Raw genomic sequence first — 23767 nt, 5'->3', positions numbered from 1 at the left:
TCTTCTATGTTAAACTAGACTAGATGATAACCCGTGCTTTGTATCGGGATATATGGTCTCATTCATGTTGTTCCATAAAAGTTAGTTCATTGTCTGCGCCAATGCTGCTAAGTTGGCAAAACTCTTAACCAAAGTTTACATTCCAATAGTTTGTCCTAATGTCAAATTAATGTGCAAGATAATCAACTCAACTCAAATAGCTGAGACTACGACCTGCTACCAAAGAGAAATACAATTAGGTACAAATATCTGTAAGAATACTCAACGCCCCTATATACATGTATGTGCTTTTTGATATCACATCCCAACCATTACTGTGGTCATCACTGCTCCATCATAATTGAACATCCGAAGAAGCTCGTGTATGAGTTGAGTTTTTCCAAACCGCTGCCAGAATCACACAGCTTGGTGATCTTGGATGTCCCAGGGAGTTGTTCAAAATCGATAAACTTCAGTGGAGAAATGGCATGTGGTGAAGATGACTCAGTTTGAAGCTTAACTAAAACAACACTAAGAAGCATGCACTTGTTTTCTCCTCATTTGGATTAGCTAAAATACCCTTTTCCTTGGATTTAGGTTCATCCCCCTTCTCAATCAATAAGAACAGACCAGTTGCTATGGCTTAAGCCTGTGTCATAAATAGATAGAGAAGGCAAGATGTAGCGTTAAACTGGAAATTAGTATTGTGCAATACAAATCTGCCATAATAAGGTCTACGTGTATGTTGACCTGAGAAATGGAAGTCATTTGTGGAGGGAATAAACCTATTACAACTACTCTTGGAATCAAAAGAAACTTACCTAACTAAGTGTGGCCCTAACACACCTTTAAGCAATCCAAATATGCTGAAACGTTCATAAAATCCTAAGACAAAGAACAGAGAAAACACAAATTTTTTTGGAGATAACATACGTTAAAGCTACTTTAGCTAGAAGGGAGAAGAAAACTGTTGAATTTACCACCATGTTGAGATAAATTACTCCGATCCATATTTCTGACGCCATAAACCTATGAAAACATCAATGGGATACTCAACAAAAATCAGAAATATTGCATAATTTTCATCTTAAAGAGATGCAGAAAACGCAATTACAGAACTTTGTGAACCAAATCCTACCAAATAATAATTTCCCTAGTTTTTATAGGTCAATATAATAAATCCACTTAGATTTCAAGTTTCTCTTCGATTTCGATATTACGGAACGTCTCTAAACGGACTTATCCAAATTCCACTTGAAATACACAAATTTATTTCCAAGCCCGTTCACTAAAATTTATTTACGCAAAACAACAATGAATAAAGTAAGAAGTAATACCTCAGAATTCAAAATTGTGACCGCAGTACATGCCATTGCCAAGTAAGGCCATGTTTCTTATCAAACTCGTTGTTGATATACTCAATTAGTTATGTCATTCTCCATATTGTGTTTCTCAAATGCCTAATCAAACCAAACCAAAGAAAGAAAAATAAATAAATAAATCTCAACAAATACAGATTGAATATTTGTTAATAAAGATTGGAAGAACGTATGTTTGTTGGATCAGAATAAGAGTATCATTTTCTTAGAATTTTCTTAGGGTCTTGATCACCTCTCAACTGTAACATAAAGCCGAAACAACTCCAAAGCAAAGCATTATCAATTTCTTTTGATTCCTTATAAACCGTAAGTTTTAATTCTCTATTTCTGATATTAGTGTTGGTAAGCTAATTATACTTACTGGTAAATGGATATTCTTCATCTGATTCAGAGTTACTGTTTCTATCAGTTGTAATTGACTCTTCAACTGTTGTGATATGTGCATTTTTTTGAAAACAGTAAGCTCACACCTTCGAAACAGATTAATGAAAGGAAGGACATTTTAAGAAATCTGACTTGCCGGGACCAACACCAGAATCGTCGACATTTCGAGTTTGTGTTTGTCGTATGTGATCAGGTTGTCACTTTGTTTGCCACAGGTGATCAAGTTTCATTTTCTTTGTTTTCGAGCGCGACATTGCAGTTGTAACTTATTGTTGCTGCAATGTTCTGGCTCAAGATCAATGACCAAAATAGACAAATTTTAAGATTGGGAAGCGGGTATGAATGCATCAATGGCTCAAGATGATAATATTCTTTGGAAAAGATGTGCAGAACATGAATGTAAAAATTAGCACACGGGTCTCTTGCAGGAAGGTTTTGCTGTATTATTAGTAGTCTTAGAACAGTCTTGAGGGAGTAAAATCAAGACACCTTCCTCACTGTCTATTTTTCAGGAGTGATAATTTCTGATGTCTCTTGACAACCAAGATATCTTTCCTTCACTCTCTTTCTCCCCTGGCATTTTCTAATTTGAAGCTGGTTTCCTGAGTAATCTAATTCTTGCAAAATATAAATGGAACCATATATAAAGATTGATGCAAAACCATGGACAACAGATGAACCATTAATTTAAAGTGCAAACACAATTTAACAAACACTTCAAATGCAACAGTTGAAAAAAAATTCTAACACTCAGAAACAACGGAAGAAGCCCTCTGCACACTATACCCTAAATCCAAACAGATAAATTTCTGATAAGAAACAATAATCCCATCAAGAACTAAAATGAAAATACCTAAAGACACAATGTATTGGAAAGAAGTTTAAACTACGAAGATAGGCTTACCTCAAATAACAATGTATAAATTCAGAATCCTCACATGTAATGATGCCTTTCTGATATCTACAATGATTGTTGAGTTTAGTTGTCTTAGCATGCGAAACCGAAACTTGTGAGAGATCCAAAACTAATAACCTTAAAGAGTTCATTCGATCCCTGGCTGTAGATAGAAAATCCTGTCAATCTTTGATTTTGATTATAGTGGATAGGAAGAGAAAAAATAAAGATAGAAAGTCAGAGCTCGCTGTACTGGTTTGGTCGACAGTTACATAGTGTTCGAGAAAGTGGGGGTGGGGCTCGAGAAAGTGGGGGTGGTTAAAGTGAAATGGGGTTAAGAGGGAGGTGTAAATGAGGTGTAAGAAGTATGAATGTTAATCGGTGTGAAGTCCGATTCAAGGAGATGGCTCTATTTCTCAATACTCTCACCAAACTTATCTACATCAGCTTTTTGTGGGGTTAGAATGAATGAAAATTGAGTATTGTGCTTCAATTATCATCTAGTTAGATAGACAGATAGATTAGATTAGATAGATAGATTAAGCCGTACCAACTAATCTACCAAAAAAAAAGGGGAAAAATGCTAATCCACTCTCTTATTATCAAGAGAAAATAAAAACACTAAAATGGAAAGAGACAGCCACCGAAGTCAGAAACGGAACGAAGTCGTCATCATCACCACCGGGATTAAAACATAAATCCCGTCCGCTGCATTAAAAATAAATAACTCCATTGCCGGGATAAGACTTGGGTGGAAAAACCAAGTATCTTAATCGGGCTAGACTATAATCGAATAGGTGAGAGCTAGGTTTGAAAAATTGGTCACGATTCATGTTACGATCGCGTCCAACGCGTTTTGACAGGTGTGAGCATGTTTCGGGCTAAAAAAATGTTTTTAGAAAAAACGCATTTTTTACGTTATTAATTATAAAATAACGGGTCTTATAACGGTTAAATAGAAAATAAAAGAGAATTATGGTCTGAAATTCCTATCTAACGATATTATAATATACGTGAAATCAGTTGTAACGGGTCTAATAACGTTACAATGTTTTCTATTTTTAAAATTTTAATTATAATTTTTCAATCTTTCATTTTAAAATAAATAATTGTAAGAAAATATTTTTATATTCTTTTAGCTCAAAAAACATTTATAGCTGGCATGACAATGGGAAAAATGGACCACAATACTTGCGTTAAAATGTTATTTAAAAGGAAAAGACGTAAAATTCAATTTCAGAAAAACAGTTATATCATGCGTGAAACGATTATAGCGGCTCTAAATAACACTGTTATTTCCTATTTATTGGTGATATATAGACATGGGTATTGATGACCGACACGCTGCATAGGCGTAACCGTTTTAACGGACGTTTTTTTAGGAGATAACGATCATTTTTCAAATCTTGCTTCAGATCAAGGTTTGAAAAACGGTCGTTATTTCCTAGAAAACGACCGTTAAAATGTCCACGCCTATGTAGCGTGTCCGTGAGAGTCACCGATATCCGAGCCTATATATCACCAATAAATAGGAAATAATGGTGTTATTTAGAACTGATATAACAGTTTTCACGCATGTTATAATTGTCTTTCTAAAATGGAATTGTATGGGGTTTTCCTTTTAAATAACATTTAACGCGAGTGTTTTAGATAATTTTTTCCGTTTTCACGCTAGTTATAACCGTATTTCGAGAAGAAAAATATAAAAATATTTTCTTACAATTTTTATATTTTAATTAATGATTAAAAAATTACAATAAAATTTTGAAACTAAAAGAATAAAATAACAATATATAAAAAACGTTGTAACAGCGTCATTCGACCCATTATAATTGTTTTCGCACATGTTATAACCGTTAGATAGGAATTCCATATCATGATTTAGTTATTTTTCTACTGAATCGTTATAAAGCATGTTATTTCAAAATAACGTTTAAAAAACGCGTTCTTTTCCTAAATAACACGATTTTTTGCCTGAAACGTGTTCACATCTATCAAAACGAGGTACAACGGTCACGCCTGGTGACATGAGCCGTGACTTGTTTTTTCAAACCTTTCTTCAGATATAAGTAACTTGATGAGAAGAAGATTGTTGTGGGTGGGCCACTCGACAAAAAAAAAATCGTTAACGGTATCGTACCATGGTTGAGTTGTTGAGGTATTTTTTGTAAGAAAAAATAAAGACAAAGGCCTTACTAACAGATTGCAACCCTAGCAGGATCCGAATCCTTATAAACAGAGATTAAATGACATAAGATGGAACAACAAACATCCATCCAAGCTAATCAATTGGTACATCATAATTTTGAAATATGGGAAGCAAAAAATCCTCTTATCCTAAGTAACACTAACACTAAAGTAACAAGTTTTAAATGGTATTGTCTGGCTTGAGGAGAACAAAATTGAACCAAATAGCAAATTTGTAAGAATTATTAGGATTAAAACTTGATCCGACCATTTCCCTGGGGTTTTATGAGTAATAAACTCATAATAACAACACCGCTGACTAAAGGCACCGGTCGGTGCAGATAGATTGGACTGAATTGAAATCTGCATCTGAAACATGATATGTAGGTGATTGTTTTTGTTGTTGACGATGATGTTGTTGTAACAAAGATGTCATGTAACTAAATGGGTTTCTTATTAGTTAATTATGTTTTGGGCTTTAATTCTTTGTAAACCCATTTATCTTGTTTATGGCACCTGATTGGTTGTTTCCACCCATGGGGTGTGTTTAGTATTCTTATTTACAACCAATCAGAGAACTGTGAGTTGTGCGGCTATTTGTTAGCCAGATATTTTTTGTAAGAGAACTTATGAGAAAGTTAGGCTTTATCCTTAAGTTAGGAAGAGAAGGTATTGCAGTTTCTTGATCTCAACTCTGTTTCATGAAAATTGGTATCAGCCATTAAAGATCTTGATCGCCTGTAGTTATGAACGGAGGTGTTGATAAAGCTAATACAATAAAAGAGGTTTCAGCTCAGTTGCAGGCTCATTCAGATGGATTGGTAACATTGGAAGAGGTTTTTAAGACAATCTCTTCTGAGGTTCGTTCTTTAGCTACTGATATCATCCCTGTTAAAGAATCTCTCACCACAATTGTTCTGATGTGTCAACGATTGGGTATTCCTACTACTCCAGTTTAGTCGGAAAACCCAGAAAAAACTTCCATCCCAGCTGCTCAGGAGTTGATTCATCAATCTGGTAAATATTATCGACACCCAAAAATTGATTTTCCCAGATTCGATGGTTCGAATCCTAGAGGTTGGATCCATAAGCGCAATAGGTATTTTCATTTAAATTCTATTGATGAATTTTATAAAGTGGATCTAGATTCAATCCATTTTGATGGTAAAGCAGATTCATGGTTTTTGGACTATCAAGAGGGTAAACCTTTCATAGATTGACCTCAATTTTCTTCTGATGTATGTTGTCGATTTGAAGATGTAGCTTATGATAATTATATTGGCAGTTTTAACAAATTAGCTCAAATTACTACTGTTGAAGAATCTTATGAACGTTATGAATCCTTAAAATCTTTAATGAAATCTCGCAATCCAAGTTTATCTGAAGATTATTATACTATGAGTTTTGTTAGTGGGTTAAAGGAAGAAATTCGTAATGTTGTTCAGATGTTCAAGCCTGCTTCAGATACTGATGCTTTTTACCTTGCTAGAATGCAACAGGCTTCTGTTGACTTTCAATATAAAAACCATAAGCCATTTTCTCAACCTTTTTAACCCTCTACCACTAACTATTTACCATCTACTTCTAAACCAAATTTGTCACCTCTCACCACCCCACCTAAACCACCTTTTTCAAACACAAAACCAATTATTACACTTCCTCATACACCTACTAAATTTGAACTCAATACCCCTCCAATTAGGAGACTTACCCCAGCTCTAATGAAGGTGAGAAGATACAAGGGATTGTTCTATAATTGTGATGAACTTTACAAATAGGGACACATGTGCAAGACTCAACAATTGTTTATGTTAGTAGCTTCAGATGATGTTGCATCACCTTCTTCTGAAGAAACTGAAGATGAGGTTGCATCTCCTCCTTCACCTGCAGTATTTACCATGGAAATCTCTTTACATGCCTTAACTGGCTAAGTCACACAAAATACCATCAGAGTACCTAGTCAACTTTACTCTCATGATATACTTATACTTATTGACACAGGCAGCACTCACAGTTTTGTTGATGCTAAATTAGCTGAGCAACTACAACTTCCAGTGGAACCCACTGGCCAAATTCTAGTAACAGTGGCTAATGGTGATTCAACTATCAGTAGAGGCATCTTCAATCACTTACAATGGTCTATGCAGGACTACCAATTCCAGGGTGATTTAAGGGTTCTACCACTTGGTGGTTGTGATATAGTCTTGGGTGTACATTGGCTTAAACAATTGGGTGACATCACATTCAATTTGGCTGAACTGAAGCTCACATTTCTTCATCATGGACATCTGATTACTCTACAAGGAAGCTCCACTGTACCTTCTTGCAATCTGCTCACTGGTAGCTCCTTTCTGAAGTTCTTAAAAAATAATACCCCTACTATCATTGGCCAATTCTTCTCTATTTCCGCTGCTCCATTAGAACCCATTCACCCTGACATATCTACATTGCTAGACTCATATGCTGATGTTTTTGAACCACCTACCTCCCTACCACCTAAAAGAGCTATTGATCACCAAATACCCTTGAAGCCTAATGCTGCTCCTATCTCTCAAAGGCCATACAGATGTCCTCATCTTCAAAAATCAGTTGTTGAGAAGTTAATTCAAGAAATGTTGGATGTTGGATTTATACAGGACAACCATAGTCCATTTGCTTCACCTGTCCTTCTAGTCAAGAAGAAGGATGGCTCTTGGAGATTCTGTGTAGATTACAGAAAGCTCAATGATATCACTATTAAAGATAAGTTTCCAATTCCATTGATTGATGACTTATTGGATGAACTTCATGGTGTTGTCATTTTTAGCAAAATTGATCTTAAGTCTAGATACTACCAAATCTTAATGCACATTGATGACATACATAAAACTGCATTTAGAACCCATCAAGGGCACTATGAATTTAGAGTCATGCCATTTGGCTTAACAAATGCACTTGCCACCTTTCAATCCCTTATGAACACTATTTTTAAACCATTTTTAAGGAAATTTGTTTTGGTATTTTTTGATGACATCTTGATCTATAGTAAATCTTTAGAAGAACATGCAGTGCATTTGGCTCAAGTCTTGTCCTTATTGAGACAACATTCCTTTTTTGCCAACAAGAATAAATATTGTTTTGCTCAAAACAAACTGGCTTATTTGGGACACCTAATTACTTCTGAGGGTGTAGCTGCTGATCCTGACAAGATAGCTGCAATGCAACAATGGCCACAACCTACTACACTGAAGCAGTTAAGAGGATTCCTTGGTTTGACTGGTTAATATAGAAGGTTTATTAGAGGTTACGGCAACATTAGCAAACCACTTACTGATATGCTGAAGAAAGACTGTTTTTCTTGGTTACCTTCAACCTTACAAGCCTTTATTGCTCTCAAGGAGGCCATGACATCTGCACATGTTTTGGCATTACCTGATTTTTCTCAACCTTTTATTCTTGAGAATGATGCTTTCTCTACAGGCCTTGGAGAAGTGTTGATGCAATCTGGTCAGCCTATAGCCTTCTACAGCAAACCATTGGGACCACAAGCTCTAGCCTTGTCCACCTATGAGAAGGAATTATTGGCTATTGTTATGTCAGTTCAAAAATGAAAACACTATTTATTTCACCAACAGTTCATAATTCACACTGACCACCATAGTTTGAAATACTTCATGGAACAGAGGATCACTACAGTACTACAACAGAAATGGATCATGAAACTTTTGGGTCTGAACTACATTATTAAGTACAAAAAAGGGCTGGAGAATAAAGCAGCTGATGCTCTATATAGAATTCCTCATGGTGCTTCTGTTTATCATTCTCTTTCAGTGGCTCAACCACAATGGGTTCAAGATATCATTTCCAGCTATGCTGATGACACTGTGGTCCAACAGCTCATCTCACAACTGCTTATTTCACAAACTCACCCTCAATATTCCTTGCACAATGGTATACTCAAGTACAAGTCAAGAATTTATGTTGGCAATTCCTTACGAGTTAGAAACCAAATCATCCATTCTGTGCATTCATCTGTTGTGGGTGGCCATTCTGGCATGTTGGGTACTTATAACAGAGCCATGGCTTATTTTTATTGGCCCAAGATGAAATAAGACATTTTCCAGTTTGTTTCTCAGTGTGACATCTGTCAATGCAACAAAAATGAACACTCTGCTCCTGCTGGCCTTCTACAACCATTTTCAATTCCAGACACACCTTGGCAGCATATAACAATGGACTTTATTGAGGGCTTACCAATGTCTTATAGAAAGACTGTTATACTGGTGGTGGTTCACATGCTTACTAAATACAGTCACTTCATTTCCTTGAGCCATCCCTTTACTTCACTCTCTGTGTCTAAGGAGTTCATGCATCATGTATTCAAGCTTCATGGCCTTCCCAGCTCAATTGTGTCAGACAGAGATAAGGTATTTCTCAGTCACTTTTGGAAATATCTCTTTAAATATTTAGGCACTCAGATAACCCTCAACACTTCTTATCACCCACAAACTGATGGGAAAACTGAGAAAATAAATGCTTGCCTTGAGCAATATCTGAGATGCATGACTGGTACCACTCCTAAATTGTGGCTTAACTGGCTAGTCTTAGATGAATGGTGGTTTAACACTAACTACCACACTAGACTCAAGATGACTCCATTTCAATCCTTATATAGCTACACTCCACCACACTTGGCATTTCCAGTGCAAGCTACCACTTCAGTTGTTGCTGTCTAGGACTATCTGCTTGAGAGAGATTACATGCTCCAATTAATCAAGGAAGATCTTAGCAAAGAATGAAACACTTTGCAAATATCCATAGGACTGATATATCTTTTACTGAGTGAGATTTAGTGTTCTTAAAATTGCAACCTTACAGACAGTCTTATGTTGCTTTGAGATCTAATATGAAGTTGTCAACTAAATACTTTGGACCCTTTGAAGTGTTGCAGAGGATTGGCAAGGTATCTTACAAGCTCAAATATCTAGTGGAGTCAAGAATTCATACAGTTTTCCATGTGTCTCAGCTAAAGAAAAAGATAGGCCAGCATATTATCACTGCTCCCTCACCGCCACTGGTGGACACTACTGGTTCTTTCATAGTCACTCCAATTGCAGTTCTGGACTCCAGATACATCCTCAGAAGAGACACCACCATTCCATATGTCCTTATACATTGGGATGGAGATTCTATGGAGGATTCCACATGGGAAGATGTCAGTCACATACATGCTCAGTTCCCAGATTTTGTCCTTGAGGACAAGGATCTTCCAAAGGAGGGAGTATTGTCATGTAACTAAATGGGTTTGTTATTAGTTAATTATGTTTTGGCCTTTAATTCTTTGTAAACCCATTTATCTTGTTTAGGGCACCTGATTCGTTGTTTCCACCCATGGGGTGTGTTTAGTATTCTTGTTTACAACCAATCAGAGAACTGTGAGTTGTGTGGCTATTTATTGGCCAGATATTTTTGTAAGAGAACTTATGAGAAAGTTAATGAAAAATTAGGCTTTATCCTTCAGTTAGGAAGAAAAGGTATTGCAGTTTCTTGATCTCAACTCTGTTTCATGACAAAAGGACACGGTTGTAAGAGATTTTGTTGCTGCTAGTGTGTGAACCTAAAGTGATCTTGTTGCCGAAGTAGTAGCTGCTGATATTTCCTGTGTCATTAAATATATCCAGTAATAAGCTTTGCGAGAGATTTTTCTTCAAAGAACAAACCCTAAATTCACTGTTAACGAACAATCACAAGAACCCACTGTTAGAGCATAGCTCGGTTGAACCCACCAAGCGTTGGTATGTCAAGCTTGGTTGTCATATTTTAATATAAAAATTCATCTAGAATCTCTTGATTATTTACTAGAGTAAACTTCGTTTAGATTAGACTATAAAGTCTAGGAATGTTGAGACGTACAAGTATTACTCTGAAGACCTGAATAATGTGAAGAAGTAATGACAGAAACGAAGACATCATCCTTCTTATTGAGCTTAGTAATATTGACTTGACCTTGTTTCCATTCCTAACGTATCTTTCAAGTCGTTTTATATTGAAAACATAACATGTGAAGATGTATATATAATATTCTAGTGATTATACTTTGTCATAGCATTATGATCAAAGTATCAACGAATTATATTACGAAGTATAAAACTTATTTTTTGAACTTCATAAATACGACATCAACATAACCAGTGTATTTAGTTAACATAATCTATATATTAATATTACTTGATTATGTGTAGGATACAGGTGTGCTTTCATCCTAGGAAACTATGCATTATTACATTGGTTTAAGGAAGTACATGTATGAACTTGTTTCAAAATCGAAAGAGAAACCATAAGTGTATTTGTCCGGTGCTTTATTGAATTTCATCTGGATGACCAATACAAAATTACAAGGTAGAACTATTCTCGTCTTATGTTGAGAATCAAGGTATAACCGGTCATAGCCTATAGCGTGTAGCAAGTTGTAATCGGTCACAACATACTATGGGAAGAAAGGTGTAACCGATCACAATCTACTTTAGGAAGTAAGGTGTAACCAATCACAAGCTACATTGGGAAGCATGGTATAACCAATCATAACCTATCTTCGAGATCATGGTATAACCGGTCACAATTATATTGTGAGTCATGGTATAACCGGTCCCAAGAGCAAAACTGAGTTTCCAAAGTTCACACATTTGTTCATGTTGTGTGGGAATTAGGAATTAGGGTTTGCTAAGAGAAACTTTTAGATGTCAAGATTATTTATATTATTTAAACTTATACATAACTCTTATCATTAATTGTTCAAAGATATTCCTTGATGCTCGAGGTGATCCCGAACCGAAATATTGAAAAGCATTTAATTATGATTTTCAAATATATATATATATATTAATTACCAGCAGTTAAAGCATATACTTTATAAAAGGATTATTAGTTAATGTGCTAAACTAATAATAGAAGTTTTCAAAGAGAGATTTCGGAAATATTGGTTGACATTTACTGGAAATAGAAAAACCGAAATTAGGTAATTTAATGCATATCTTGAGAATATTTTCGGTTTTGGAATTTCCTTGTTGTCAAAACACTTTAGTCTATAAATACTTGAGTTTTCATTTTTTGCAAACGTTCTTAAGAGCCAGGCAAACTTCATTCATGTTGTTTCTGGTGGAGCCGTCTATTCAGAGAGAAAAGTTACCTAATTTGGCGGAATCTCTTATGACCGCTCGTTTAAAGACTTCTGTGGGATCAAGAAGCTCTACGAGTACCATTGGTGGAAAACTAGATAATTACATTGTTATTTTAGTTTTCGATTATTGATTTAGTTGACTAACGGTTGTTGAAAATTTGATTGTAACTAGTTTGATTATTCTTGAGAGCCTTTGACATAAGGGTCACTCAAACTAGATCAAAGTATCGACGGGATCTTTAGAACTATTTGTAGATCTAAAGACACATTCTGATAATCCATTGTTAACAGACTCTGTTCTGTGTGTGATTGATCACAAGAGGATTCAAGTTTGTGTTGTGTAGGTTATTGAGTAGGAAAAGAAGATTTTCTTATTAGTTTCCGTATCTTGTGAATTTGTGCACATATTGTTGTAGGTATTGTGACCAATATTATTGGGTTGATAGCTATAAGAGAAAATATGCTCCAGAGTTCAACCCATTGTTGTGCCCAGAAGACTATGAAAAGGTACACCAGACATGCTTTTGTCATTATCAGTTGTTTTGCAATAAATATAGTATCCATATTTGATTCCTTTAGGGTTTCAACCTTTCATTTAGATATGATACTTTTTTTTTGTTGACTTCTTATTATCCAGACAGCAATGAAAGAAATGATGAGACCTCCATTGAAAATCAGGAAAGCAGGTAGACCAAGGGGAAAAAGAATTAGAGCATATGATGAACCTCAACCCACAAGTAAGAAGGGTATAACATGCAAGAAATGCGGAGAAACAGGTAACTATGAAAACACTTGTGTTGGATGAGCAGTTGGTTTTAATCCAAAGGTACCAAAGGCTAGAACCTGTGTTGATGGTGATACTTACACAGCTTATGAATCTGGTCTATCAAAGAGGAACAAAAAAGCTGCAAAAATTGTTCATGGTTCATCTGCAGGTCAAAGTATAGTGTAAGGGGTGGAACTAAGACCAAATCCAATAGCCAGAGCTGTGTTAGTGAATTATCTAAGCAATCTGTTGTAAGATCTGAAAAAGGTGTTAAGGGAAAGGCAACAACAAAAGTTTTATCTTCTCAAACCTCATGTTTGAATCATAATTTCAAGCAGGTTGGTTCAGTTAGCAACAAAGTCACCTTTACAGTGTCATATCCAATGACCAAGAAGAAAACAAACAAGTATATGAAGATCTGAGTTGGTTTTGTTGATTGGGTTTCATTTTGTTTAGAAGATATATATGCAGTTTATCTTTTTATATAGAAGTGATAAAACTTTAGATTGGTGCAGTTTAAGTTTGAAACTTTGAATGGATGCATTTTTTTTTTTTTGCATAACAAGCCATAGAATGTTCAATTACAACTTATAGTTTCATTACGTTTTCAAATTTTTCTTAAACTCATTACATATTTCTAGTATTTTTCCTTTCAATGTCTCTTTTGTTTCAATTACAAGTGCATCTGAAGCCCAAATGAAATCATCAAAGTCTATTTTCTTACATACCAAATATGCTATATTGAGACTGTGTTGATTCTTACAAACCTTTAGTTCTAACTTTAAATTGCAGTTTTGTTTGAAGCAAGGTTGATTTTTTAACGGACAGTTATTGAAACAGTGGCACTCATCTCCACAGGCAATGCACACTAGTAGAAAAATGATGATCCGTAACAGTTAAAAACTGTTACTGTATTATTTCTGTAACAGTTTTAGTTTTTTCTGCGGTGGTACTAAAGCCCCTGTTACGGAAAGTTTATAAAACCTGTTACGGAAAGGCCATTGAAAAATGACTCATAAATTCTAAAACTATTACTGTTGGTAGTTTTCAGTAACACTTTATAAAATATATGTTACTGAATAATTTCTACTGTAACTATTTTACATAAAACCGTTACCGTTAGCAGTTTATTGTAACATGTTTGGGAACAAACTGTTGCTATTTTTTGAGTAACCGTAACAGTTTTTATTGAAACTGTCATAAAAACTGACAGTTTTTACTGACTACCATCACCTCCTCCACTAGCGCCACCACTACCTCCACCACCAGCACTGCCACAACCATCAACACTAGCATCTCCACAACCGTCACCACCATGTCCATCGCGTCCACTACCATGAGTTGGTCTTCATGGACATGAAATATAAATTCTATAAAAGTACACTTCACAAGATTCGACCTTGAGACCTATTGCATTAATTATAACTCTTGAACCACTCTTCCATGTTTTCCTTTTGTTTAATGTTATCCAAATAAAATATTTACTCTCATTAAACAGTAAACTATACCTCCACCACCTTCGTCGTCACACCACGCAACTACAACACAATTTATATTTTTAATATTCCTACATATTTTTACAACTTGTTTATTATTTTGTATTATATTCGATTTTTTCTCAAACCTTAGGTAACCATCAATATGAGTCGTGGCTAGCTCTCGTGCTTAGAACTTAATCAAGATGTTAAATTAATGTCAGTCCATAAGTAGTTATTTTTTTGAACCGGATACCCAAAAACTAGTTATACAAATAAATAATTTACATAAATGTCACGATAATGTCAACTATGGTAACATATTAGACATGTTGCAGTAACATAGATATATAGTACCATTTAGTTTAAAAAACGTTACGATAATGCCAACTACGGTGACATATTAAATATGTTACGGTAACAAAGGTATATAATAACAGTTGGTTTAAAGAACTGTAATGGAAATGTCGACATACGAAATATGTTACAATAACATGGGTATATAGTAACACTTACTATAAAAACAGTTATAGTATACAACCTGGATGACATTATGTAACAGTTCTTACGAAAAGTGTTACTGTTATTTAACTATCTAACATTTAGTAACAGGCATTTTAGGAACTGTTACTTTATAAAAGTTTGAACTGTTACTAAATGTCACTTTTCTACTAGTGGCAGCTATGTAGGCTTGGAAGCTTGATTTGAAGTGATGTGGTTGGAGAAGAAGCAAGATCAAACTGCTCAAAGTAGTTGTAGGATTCAAACATTTGAAGGAGGCTCTTCCATTTGTTTTATCTGTTTTAGATCTCAACAATGCTTTAACTCCACTACAAGGTACATGTTTGCACCTTGAATATACCCATGAACAACTCTTGGTTTCATGATCTTCTTTGTCACACATATCACACTGCACCTTGATGCTGCTACTACTGCAAATTTAATGAAGGATAAACACCACCAACCATTTTTAGATCTGAATGAAAAAGATACAGGGAAGAAGATATGCTTTTATTGGAGATAATCCTGCCGTTGGGTACTGTGCGGGCCACATTTTTACTGACAAAAATTATGACGTGTACAATGTACACGTGTTTACACAGTCAACACCGAGTGGCTATGCAGAATCGACGATTTAAACTCAAACACGACGAGTTTAATGATTCGAAGGGCTTAAATGTCCTTTCCTAGTACACTAACGGTGCCAAAAAGGTGGATAACCACCGTTAGCCGTTTTTCCAATAAACGGTTTAAACCGGCCTAGATTTGCAAAAAATGGGGCCTATGGTTGTAGCCCTGAGAAAAAAACATGCATATATCTATTTTTCACCCTAATGGAAAATATTTTGCTCTAGCAGCGCTAGAACATATTTGAACTAGCAGTTCTGTGACCGTTGGATACTATAAATGTGGCGTCATCTAATCCAAAGATTAACCATGGTTATCTTAATGATATGAAAAGTATTTTCTTTCTAAGTTCTAATTTAATTTGTTGATTCATGTCTGCTATACCTTAGCTTTATGGGTTTATATGAGGATGACCGTTAATTATACCTAATTGAAACGAAATCAAAGAAAATGTAATCCTTGAAGATTGCCTATGCACCTAAAACCCTTGCATCTCGAGGGTCGATGTGGGAAGAACTCTGTTATGAAATTGGCTTGTGATCATGGGAGGGGTAGTTTGTTGTATTGAATTTTAATGGCAGAGGATTGTTGAGTTGAACCATCATGCTCTTCCATAGTCGTTAAACTAGACTTGATCGTAAGAAACAACTGTTAAGTGAATTTCAGTGGGTGATGCTTGTGCAACTTAAAAAGAAGCATCAGTAGCGGCATCTATAGTCATGGCATGTTTCTTCTCTTCTGCTAATTAATTTTTTAGGTTCATCATTGATTGAACTACTTTAATAAATATTGTCGCAGCTGTTTCCAGAGGATCGGGTGAATCTCTTGTAGCACGATCTTCTAAAGCTCCATCTCTTGTTGTATGTGGTTGAATTAAAACATGATTACCCAAACCAGAGTTATTTAGTTGAGGTTAGTGATGTTATAAACAGCCGAAATGAATGGTCACTGTGTGAATGATAATAGTCCCTAGTCCCACACCGTTAATATCCCTTTAATAACTTTAAATATAATATGGAAGGGACACTCCACTCATTGCCAATTGGTTTTGAGTTGGATGCCCGTGTTCTAACATGGTATCAGAGCAGGCTATTTGTATCGAGTCAGTTGACCGCACCTTTACTCTGCGTCATCCGATTTATTGTTGTCCACGTGTTAGACCCAACGAGGCTACACGTGAGGGGGCGTGTTGAGATTATTAGTCCCACATGGTTGGGCAACTTAAGATCCTGCGGTTTATAACTCTATGGGCCACTCCACTCATTGTCAATTGGTTTTGAGTTGGATGCCCGCAGAATTTAATTTGGTATCAGAGCTAGGCCCGTGTGTGAGTAGGCCCAACGATCACCACACAACGTAGGTCCACGTGTTAGACCCAATGAGACTGCACGTGAGGGGGCATGTGAAGGATAATAATCCCTAGTCCCACACCGTTAATATCCCTTTAATAACTTAAAATATAATACGGAAGGGCCACTCCACTCATTGCCAATTGGTTTTGAGTTGGATGCCCACATAATTTAATTCATTGTGCTGCTAGATCAAAATCGTTCCCATATAAATATATAAATAAATTGAAAGAGCCTAATTAAAATCATGAATGCAGATTCTTATATGTTATTTGTGGTGTTCAAAACCTTCATAAGTGTGTAATACAAATAAATCAAGGGGGTTTAATAAAATGCCACACTTCCAATTTCATGTTTAAGAAAGTGCCACTGTTTTTTTCAAAATTTATTTCATGCCATATATTTGACTTTTTTCGTCCAAAAAACTGTTGACATCAGTTAGTGCACAGGTGGCAGTTATAAATCTTAGTAAAAGGCATTTACACCCTCAAACCATCTCACTCTAACCGAGTTAACCCATATAACGAGTCAATACCGAGTTAAATCGTCAGTCAGAGCTAAATCAATACAACTCCAAAGATGATTTCAAAAAATGGCCAGTTACGTCAAAGCAACTGAAACAAACTCTCGCCGGTGGCAGGGCTATGCAGACAAGAGATGTGAAATGCTATCATGAAAAGAGAACATATTGATAAGCACATAGTTCCGTCCAGCAGATGAGAAATTGTTGTCACTACATTGAAGTACAACTCTCTAATCACCGATATCCCTGAAATGTCTCTATCCCATGAATTCGTAAATGGCTCTATTTCTCAATCGATATTTGCACTGCGAACCAATTTTGACCCACATCCAGAAATCGGAAACAGCTGTCCCCAATCTCATATCTCAATTTGTTGTACTCTTCATTCTCGTCTTCATACATTCCCCATATAGCCAACATGCTAAAACCCTCAAATCCACTGATGTTGTTGTCACTGCTACCACCAGCAGTTGCAATTCTCTATCAAGGCCAAGCTGCGCGATCCCGGTTCATCGAGTTCAGATGTTCCACTGGCTGCAATTGTTGTAGTGTCGACATCATCTCCGTCTCATTTAACTTCAAACAACTATATGAATCTCGACCAACAACCCCCAAAAAACCCAATCTGATTCATAAACTGCACCACCTACTATATGAATCTCGACCACCACCAACTGCAAACACCGATATGCTTAATCTTCCTCTCCATCTGTGAATCGAGTTCTCACTCTCCATCAACAGTTTCACCTTGTTCTTCTCCAGAAACCCCTTATGAAAACTTCCACCATTTTACTAGTCATCTCTGATTCAAACCCATTCATAGACCCGTGATAATCACCACAAATTCAACAAATACCATACATGGCATTAACACACTTCCAGCTCAATTACTTTCTATGAGCTCCTCTCAATTTAAACTCAATCACCAGCAAATTCAATCGATCCAGCGGCACCACCATCTACCAACTCAATCACCAGAAAACCCCTCTCTGACATTAATCCTTGCTTGCACGAACAGCTCTGAATCTCACTGATTCACTTCTCTTCAATTAGACTAGAACCGTAACCAATTCATTACTCCACAATTCCATCTTCTTCATCATTCATGCAGTTCACCAACTAATTCCCTTTATTCAATTTCAATTTCAAATCCAGAAACCCTAACTAAGTATTTGATTTACTTTTTTGTTTGAGTTTGAATCAACTGTACACAATCCTCACCACCAGTAATCTGTCCTTAATGTTCCTCTAATTTTTCTGATCTCAAAACCTCAGACTCATTAGGATTGAAGAACAGGGGAAAGGAGGAGAAGAGAGAGGATGAAGAAGAGATAATAAAATTCTCTTCAGCCGGTTTTGGATAAAACCAAAGTGAAACTAGTAATTGAGAAGGTTAGTTAGGTAATTATGCTACATTTCTTTGACTTTTTCAATAGCTATTGGCTGATCAAGTGGGCCTTCACAGAATTCTTGACGTGTGTGGCATTTTATAAATTTAAAACAAAACTATGGCACTTTCTTAAACCTAAAATTGGAAGTGTGGCACTTTATTAAAATCCCCGTAAATCAATTTAGTTTTGGGATTAAAAAGTAAAAAATATGGCGCGTTGTGTGCGTGCAACACACTACTTGTATAAGTAACAGAGGCTAAGATTACGAATTTTCAACCTGTAAGAGATGTTTATCATGGACGAATATCCACTCTGCAAATCGGGCATGTCATATGTTTTGAATTTTGTGACTCCATCCAATCACAGATGCAATTGCGGTGAAAAGTGTGTCTGCACCTCTTAATCATACATATATTTTTATTCGTCTTATTATCATCATCATCATTCCATCGTCTTATTTCTTGAAAATCCTCCAAACAGATAGGGCAACAGGACAACCCATCACCTACCACCGAATGTGCTGTATAGTATGAAGGTGGAGCTCTCTGTTGAGAATTTCTCAAAGAAGTCAAAGAAGTACTGACGTCAACGATGCAGCTAGCATTACCACAAGAACCATCATCTCTACTTCCACTCTTTGATTGCCTGAGATAATGATCTTCGACGAAACCACGTGCACTTACGCTAACAAGCAGCGGATCATAGTTTATCCGTGTAGCAGGCCGTGCAAGTTGTTCTCCTCTCTGGATTGTTTGTATTTGTGGTGCGTTGTGATTCTGTGGTGGTTGGACTGTTTGTGAAGGTGGTGGTGATGGTTCCCCATGGCAACCGCAATATCTGCAAATTTCGCTGGTGCCGTACGTACATAAGCAGAAACCGCCCCAACAAAGAATCACAGCTACCGTACCCGACACCATTGAAAATTTACTAAATCCCTAAAGAAGGGATCGATATTTTTACTTTAGCTGGAGAAGACTAATCATATACAGAGAAAAGAAATTCTACAGATAATATATAAACATACCAGAATCCTTAATGTGTTCATACTCTGCTCATTTAGACATACTCCATTATCAGTAAAACTCTTCCAAGGTGTTAGAATACGTTCATCCAACTCAAAACCAATGTGGGACTAATATAATAATCTCAACACGCCCCCTCACGTGTAGCCTCGTTGGGTCTAACACGTGGACAATAAATCGGGTGACGCGGAGTAAAGGCACGGTCAATGACTCGTCGCAAATAACCTGCTCTGATACCATGTTAGAATACGGACATCCAACTCAAAACCAATTGGCAATGAGTGGAGAGGCCCTAAGAGATTAATAATCTCAACACAAGGTTTATCCAAATTATATGGTGGACCAATGGCCAACAACCTTTCATCTAAACCACCGTCGACGTTCGTTATCAAAAGAGAACATTTCGTTAGGCACCCCTTATCAGGTTACTCGAGTTGGCCTTAAAATTAGCAGCCCCCAACTATTTACAGCAGCCTCCAATTTGGCCAGAGATAAATAAAGCATTTGTACTTGTATTCATCCATTGAATTTTTTGAATAATATTCGTCCACTGAAATCTACTTAGAAATTATCATGGTGACTCAAATTATAGTATGCTGCTGAAACTCAGAATGTGCCACCTGACAAATCAAAATCCGCCTTTGGAACCGAAATCTATCACCATCACTCAAAATATGCCCATAGCCATAGGCAAAACCTGTTACAGCTCTGCTCGATTGACATGTTAAGGTGGGAGATGTAAAGCTTGCTAGAGACTTGTTCGATTCGCTGAATGATCCAGACGTGGTAGCATGGATTAAATGATGATGCATTAATAGAGCTGTTTAGATTTCTGCTTAGTTATGGACCGGAGCCTAGCAATTTCACGTTATCTGTCATGCTAAGTGCATGTTCATGCTTGGCGTCGCTTAATCATGGAAAGCAGATTTACGCTACTGCGTTGAGATCAGGAGCAGAATCTTCAGTTTCTGTAGCAAATGCCCCATGTATGCTAAAGCTGGAAATATTGCGAATGCAAAATGGGTTTTCAATCTGATTTCATGGATCGTTGGCTTGAGATCAACAAAACAAATAAATATTAAACAAAAGCAACATTGCCTTTGTACATGTTGCCTGATGCTGGCTGCAAATTCATCACAAAAGGCAGAAGCCAGAAACCAAGGTTATGTAATAACAAATAGTATCAAATTGAGATTAGCTAAGATGCGTTAGTATTAGGAAATTTAATCACGCAAGTTGTTGAGGCTCCCGGAAGACTGGGTATCTCCACCATGAGTTCTTCTTTTCTCTTCGTGTTTAAAAGATAAGAGTGGGAATAGTTGGAAATCAAACTTTTGCATTCATCAAAATTATTTTCACCCATTCCATCTCCATTGGGTTCCCAACAAACTCATTAAAGTAAACCGACTTGAGGTGTGGAAACAAGCATTCAGGGCCAATCACCATATCATGTGTCCAATCATCATCTTCATTGTCATGGTTGTCTTCGCCTCAACAGCATCAGCATCGCTGCCTGCAACATCATCATCACTGTCATGGTTGTTTTCGCCATTGGCAGCATCAGCAACAGCGTCGCTGCCTGCAGCATCATTTTCTTCTTCGTCATCACTAAGGACGGTCTGGATTGCAATTGAAATAGACAAGACAGTTATACAAAAGATAATTACCACATAATCCATCCCAGGTCTTGTTATATTATTTATCTATTTAGTCAGAATGTGTGCAAAACTAAAAAGTTTGTAGAACTTGCCTTGTTAAATATAAGTAACTTCAGATTAGGTGTTGCTTTGAGCAAAGCAACTAATGCTTTATGAGCGGTTACTTCCTCAAACATGATCAACTCATTGGTATTATGAAATGTAGGCAACTTTTGCAATAGATCGTCTGGAAACGAAAGAGCCTATTCGGGAAAAGGCAATAGCAAAAAAAATAAGATAAGTTTCATGAAGCTATATTAAACAAGGAAAAGAAGCAGAAAATACTCTAAAATTAGCAGCGGGCAAGAATACCTGTAGGGTATCATCAGAAACAAATAGGCGTTTTATATTTGCAAGGGCTCGAAGAAACTGACTTATTGCTGCACCATGACTAATCCTTTGCTTCCTTGTTGCAACATATGGTTTAAAGCGAAATTGGACTGCTGCTCTAACTAGTAACGGAAAGGTTGTCAGAACATACTCCTTGGCAATACTACCATTGTAATACAAAGTCTCCAGGTTCGGTGCATGACCTTTGAGAGTACAGCCTCGTAACCCATCGTCTTCTCCATGCGGTAACCATTTGTCGTCCCAATTATCAATCTTAAAGTGTTTCAGTGCAGGGGTTGAAATACAGAAATTTGGCATACCGAACCAAGTGCAATGTTCCATTCTGAAATCTTCAAGGACTGGGCAATTGGAAAAGAGCTTCTCATTCCAGTATTCATTGCTAAACTCGATACCCTCGATTTCAAGGGACTTGAGTTTTGGAAAAGAGATGTAATTAGGTAAGCGGACATCAGGGGTTATTTGTAGCTTCAAAGAAATCAGCGATTCACAAGTAAAAAGAGAACGGGTAATGATCAGCCGTTCTTTCTGAATTAAATATAGACTGAGTTGTTGAACGTTATGCCTTACAGCCCATGTGATCCATGAATTGACTCGATTAACATTCAAATGTTTATACCAGGTGATAGCAAACCTTTGTATACTTGCCCCACTATACGGACGTTGCAATGTTCCATCTACAAATTCCATGAAATCATTGATCTTCAAATCAGTGGGTTCGAAACATCCAGGCTCTTGAAAATCAAGGATTGGGTTAGTTATCCAAATGTAGCTCCATTTTTTAGATAACACGCTAGTTTGAGCAACATGCTTGATTTTAAGAAAGGATATGATGTATAAGTGGGTCGGGTAAGTTGCTGATCCTATCAACTTCCTTCTCCTCCTCCCTCTTATTCAAATTCATGTCTTCTTCCTTTTTACTGTTCAAATGTAAATGACATTAAAGTTCAGCAGAGATTATAACTTGACTAATCAATGGCATCTGAACCCTAAATCTTAAAATGACAAAACAATTGTTCAATTGAACTACATTCTTAGTGTTAAACAGTAATCGTAAAGGATGTTTCTGATTTCTAATTATCTAGACTTAAAATTGAAACAATTTCTAGGGTTTTTATTACCTAAACAAAACAAAACGAAATAAGAAATTGAACAAGAGGAAGCAGTATAAAATAGCTTAAGTTCTGAATCACCTGAACAACACTTTTGTGATTTGAGTTGAGAGAACTGAATAGTTTTGTGCAGTAAAGAACGAAAACCAGATCCGTCAGGGTACAGGAGAGTTCTGGAGAAGGAGACGAAGAAAGAAGAAATCGGGCAAAGTTTTAGTAATGGCAAGGAAGGGCATACAAGGTTACACAAATATACGAGTCACCATGTCCCCTAGGGTCCAAAATCTCCGACAAGAATTTATCCACGTGATGGCAAGGAAGGGCATACAAGGTTACCAGTCACCATGTGCCCTGGGGTCCAAGTCGATGGTTCGTGCGGGGTCCAAAATCTTCCACATGATCCACATTATGGTTTAAGATTTGACCACTGACGCGAAATTAATAACACAAGCTTTTGTTATCTTGATTCGTGACTAAGTTTGTCTGGTCTTGTTTCCTGCCGTAAACAGTCCCTTAATGAGCTTTAAATGGTTTTGTTGTGGCTCAGTTCTTTGTTTGTTTTTTTTTTCTTTTTTATAGAGAAAAATGGCTAAAGAAGCCCAACACTTTGTTAAACTACCTCATTCAAATTGAAGTCCGAAGAGATACAGCTTAGTGGACGGTAAGCATTCCACCTAAAATTTATATTAGCATAACAAATGTGCCAGATGATTTATAATTTTTGGGACATGCTGAAGTGTTGCATCTGCGAAGGAAGCAGCTTCATTACGTACTTCCAGGATTACAGAACGTATACTCCATGGTATGTCTCATGTGCCGCCTAAGATTGCTGAAGTAAGATTTTTAGCGTTTTCTTCAATAATAACCTAATTCAGCGATAATATTTTTGCCAGTGACACCCTAATCTGCACACAGTTAACTGTGCCAGTATAGAAGAAGTGGCATCAAAGGAGACCGTTTCACAACCTAAAAATAA

General features: G+C 36.5%; 2 protein-coding genes and 1 long non-coding RNA gene across 3 annotated transcripts; 1 reads left to right on the top strand and 2 right to left on the bottom strand.

Annotated features, from left to right (window-relative positions):
* Window positions 1–71: 71 nt before the first annotated feature.
* Window positions 72–2904, bottom strand: LOC113343373. Its single transcript, XR_003357207.1, has 4 exons — window positions 2647–2904; window positions 1317–1439; window positions 801–1008; window positions 72–628 (listed from the first exon to the last, which is right to left on the bottom strand). It is a non-coding gene; the product is annotated as an uncharacterized LOC113343373 (long non-coding RNA).
* Window positions 2905–5570: 2666 nt separating this feature from the next.
* LOC113343251 (uncharacterized protein K02A2.6-like) lies at window positions 5571–8087 on the top strand. The gene is made up of 4 exons (XM_026587500.1): window positions 5571–5760; window positions 6082–6329; window positions 6603–6750; window positions 6826–8087. The coding sequence occupies exons 1-4, from the start codon at window positions 5571–5573 to the stop codon at window positions 8085–8087; spliced, it is 1848 nt and encodes a 615-aa protein (XP_026443285.1).
* A 12557-nt stretch (window positions 8088–20644) lies between these two features.
* On the bottom strand, window positions 20645–23008 carry LOC113343217 (F-box/LRR-repeat protein At3g59190-like). Its single transcript, XM_026587488.1, has 4 exons — window positions 22873–23008; window positions 21644–22599; window positions 21385–21534; window positions 20645–21253 (listed from the first exon to the last, which is right to left on the bottom strand). The coding sequence occupies exons 2-4, from the start codon at window positions 22367–22369 to the stop codon at window positions 21074–21076; spliced, it is 1056 nt and encodes a 351-aa protein (XP_026443273.1). The 5' UTR covers window positions 22370–22599; window positions 22873–23008; the 3' UTR covers window positions 20645–21073.
* Between the last annotated feature and the right edge of the window lie 759 nt (window positions 23009–23767).

The sequence above is a fragment of the Papaver somniferum genome, unplaced genomic scaffold (assembly GCF_003573695.1).
Source record: "Papaver somniferum cultivar HN1 unplaced genomic scaffold, ASM357369v1 unplaced-scaffold_57, whole genome shotgun sequence".
In the NCBI taxonomy this organism is placed as follows: Eukaryota; Viridiplantae; Streptophyta; class Magnoliopsida; order Ranunculales; family Papaveraceae; genus Papaver; species Papaver somniferum.
The sequence above is the reverse complement of the archived record's forward strand: the minus strand, read 5'-3'. Positions and strand labels throughout refer to the sequence as shown.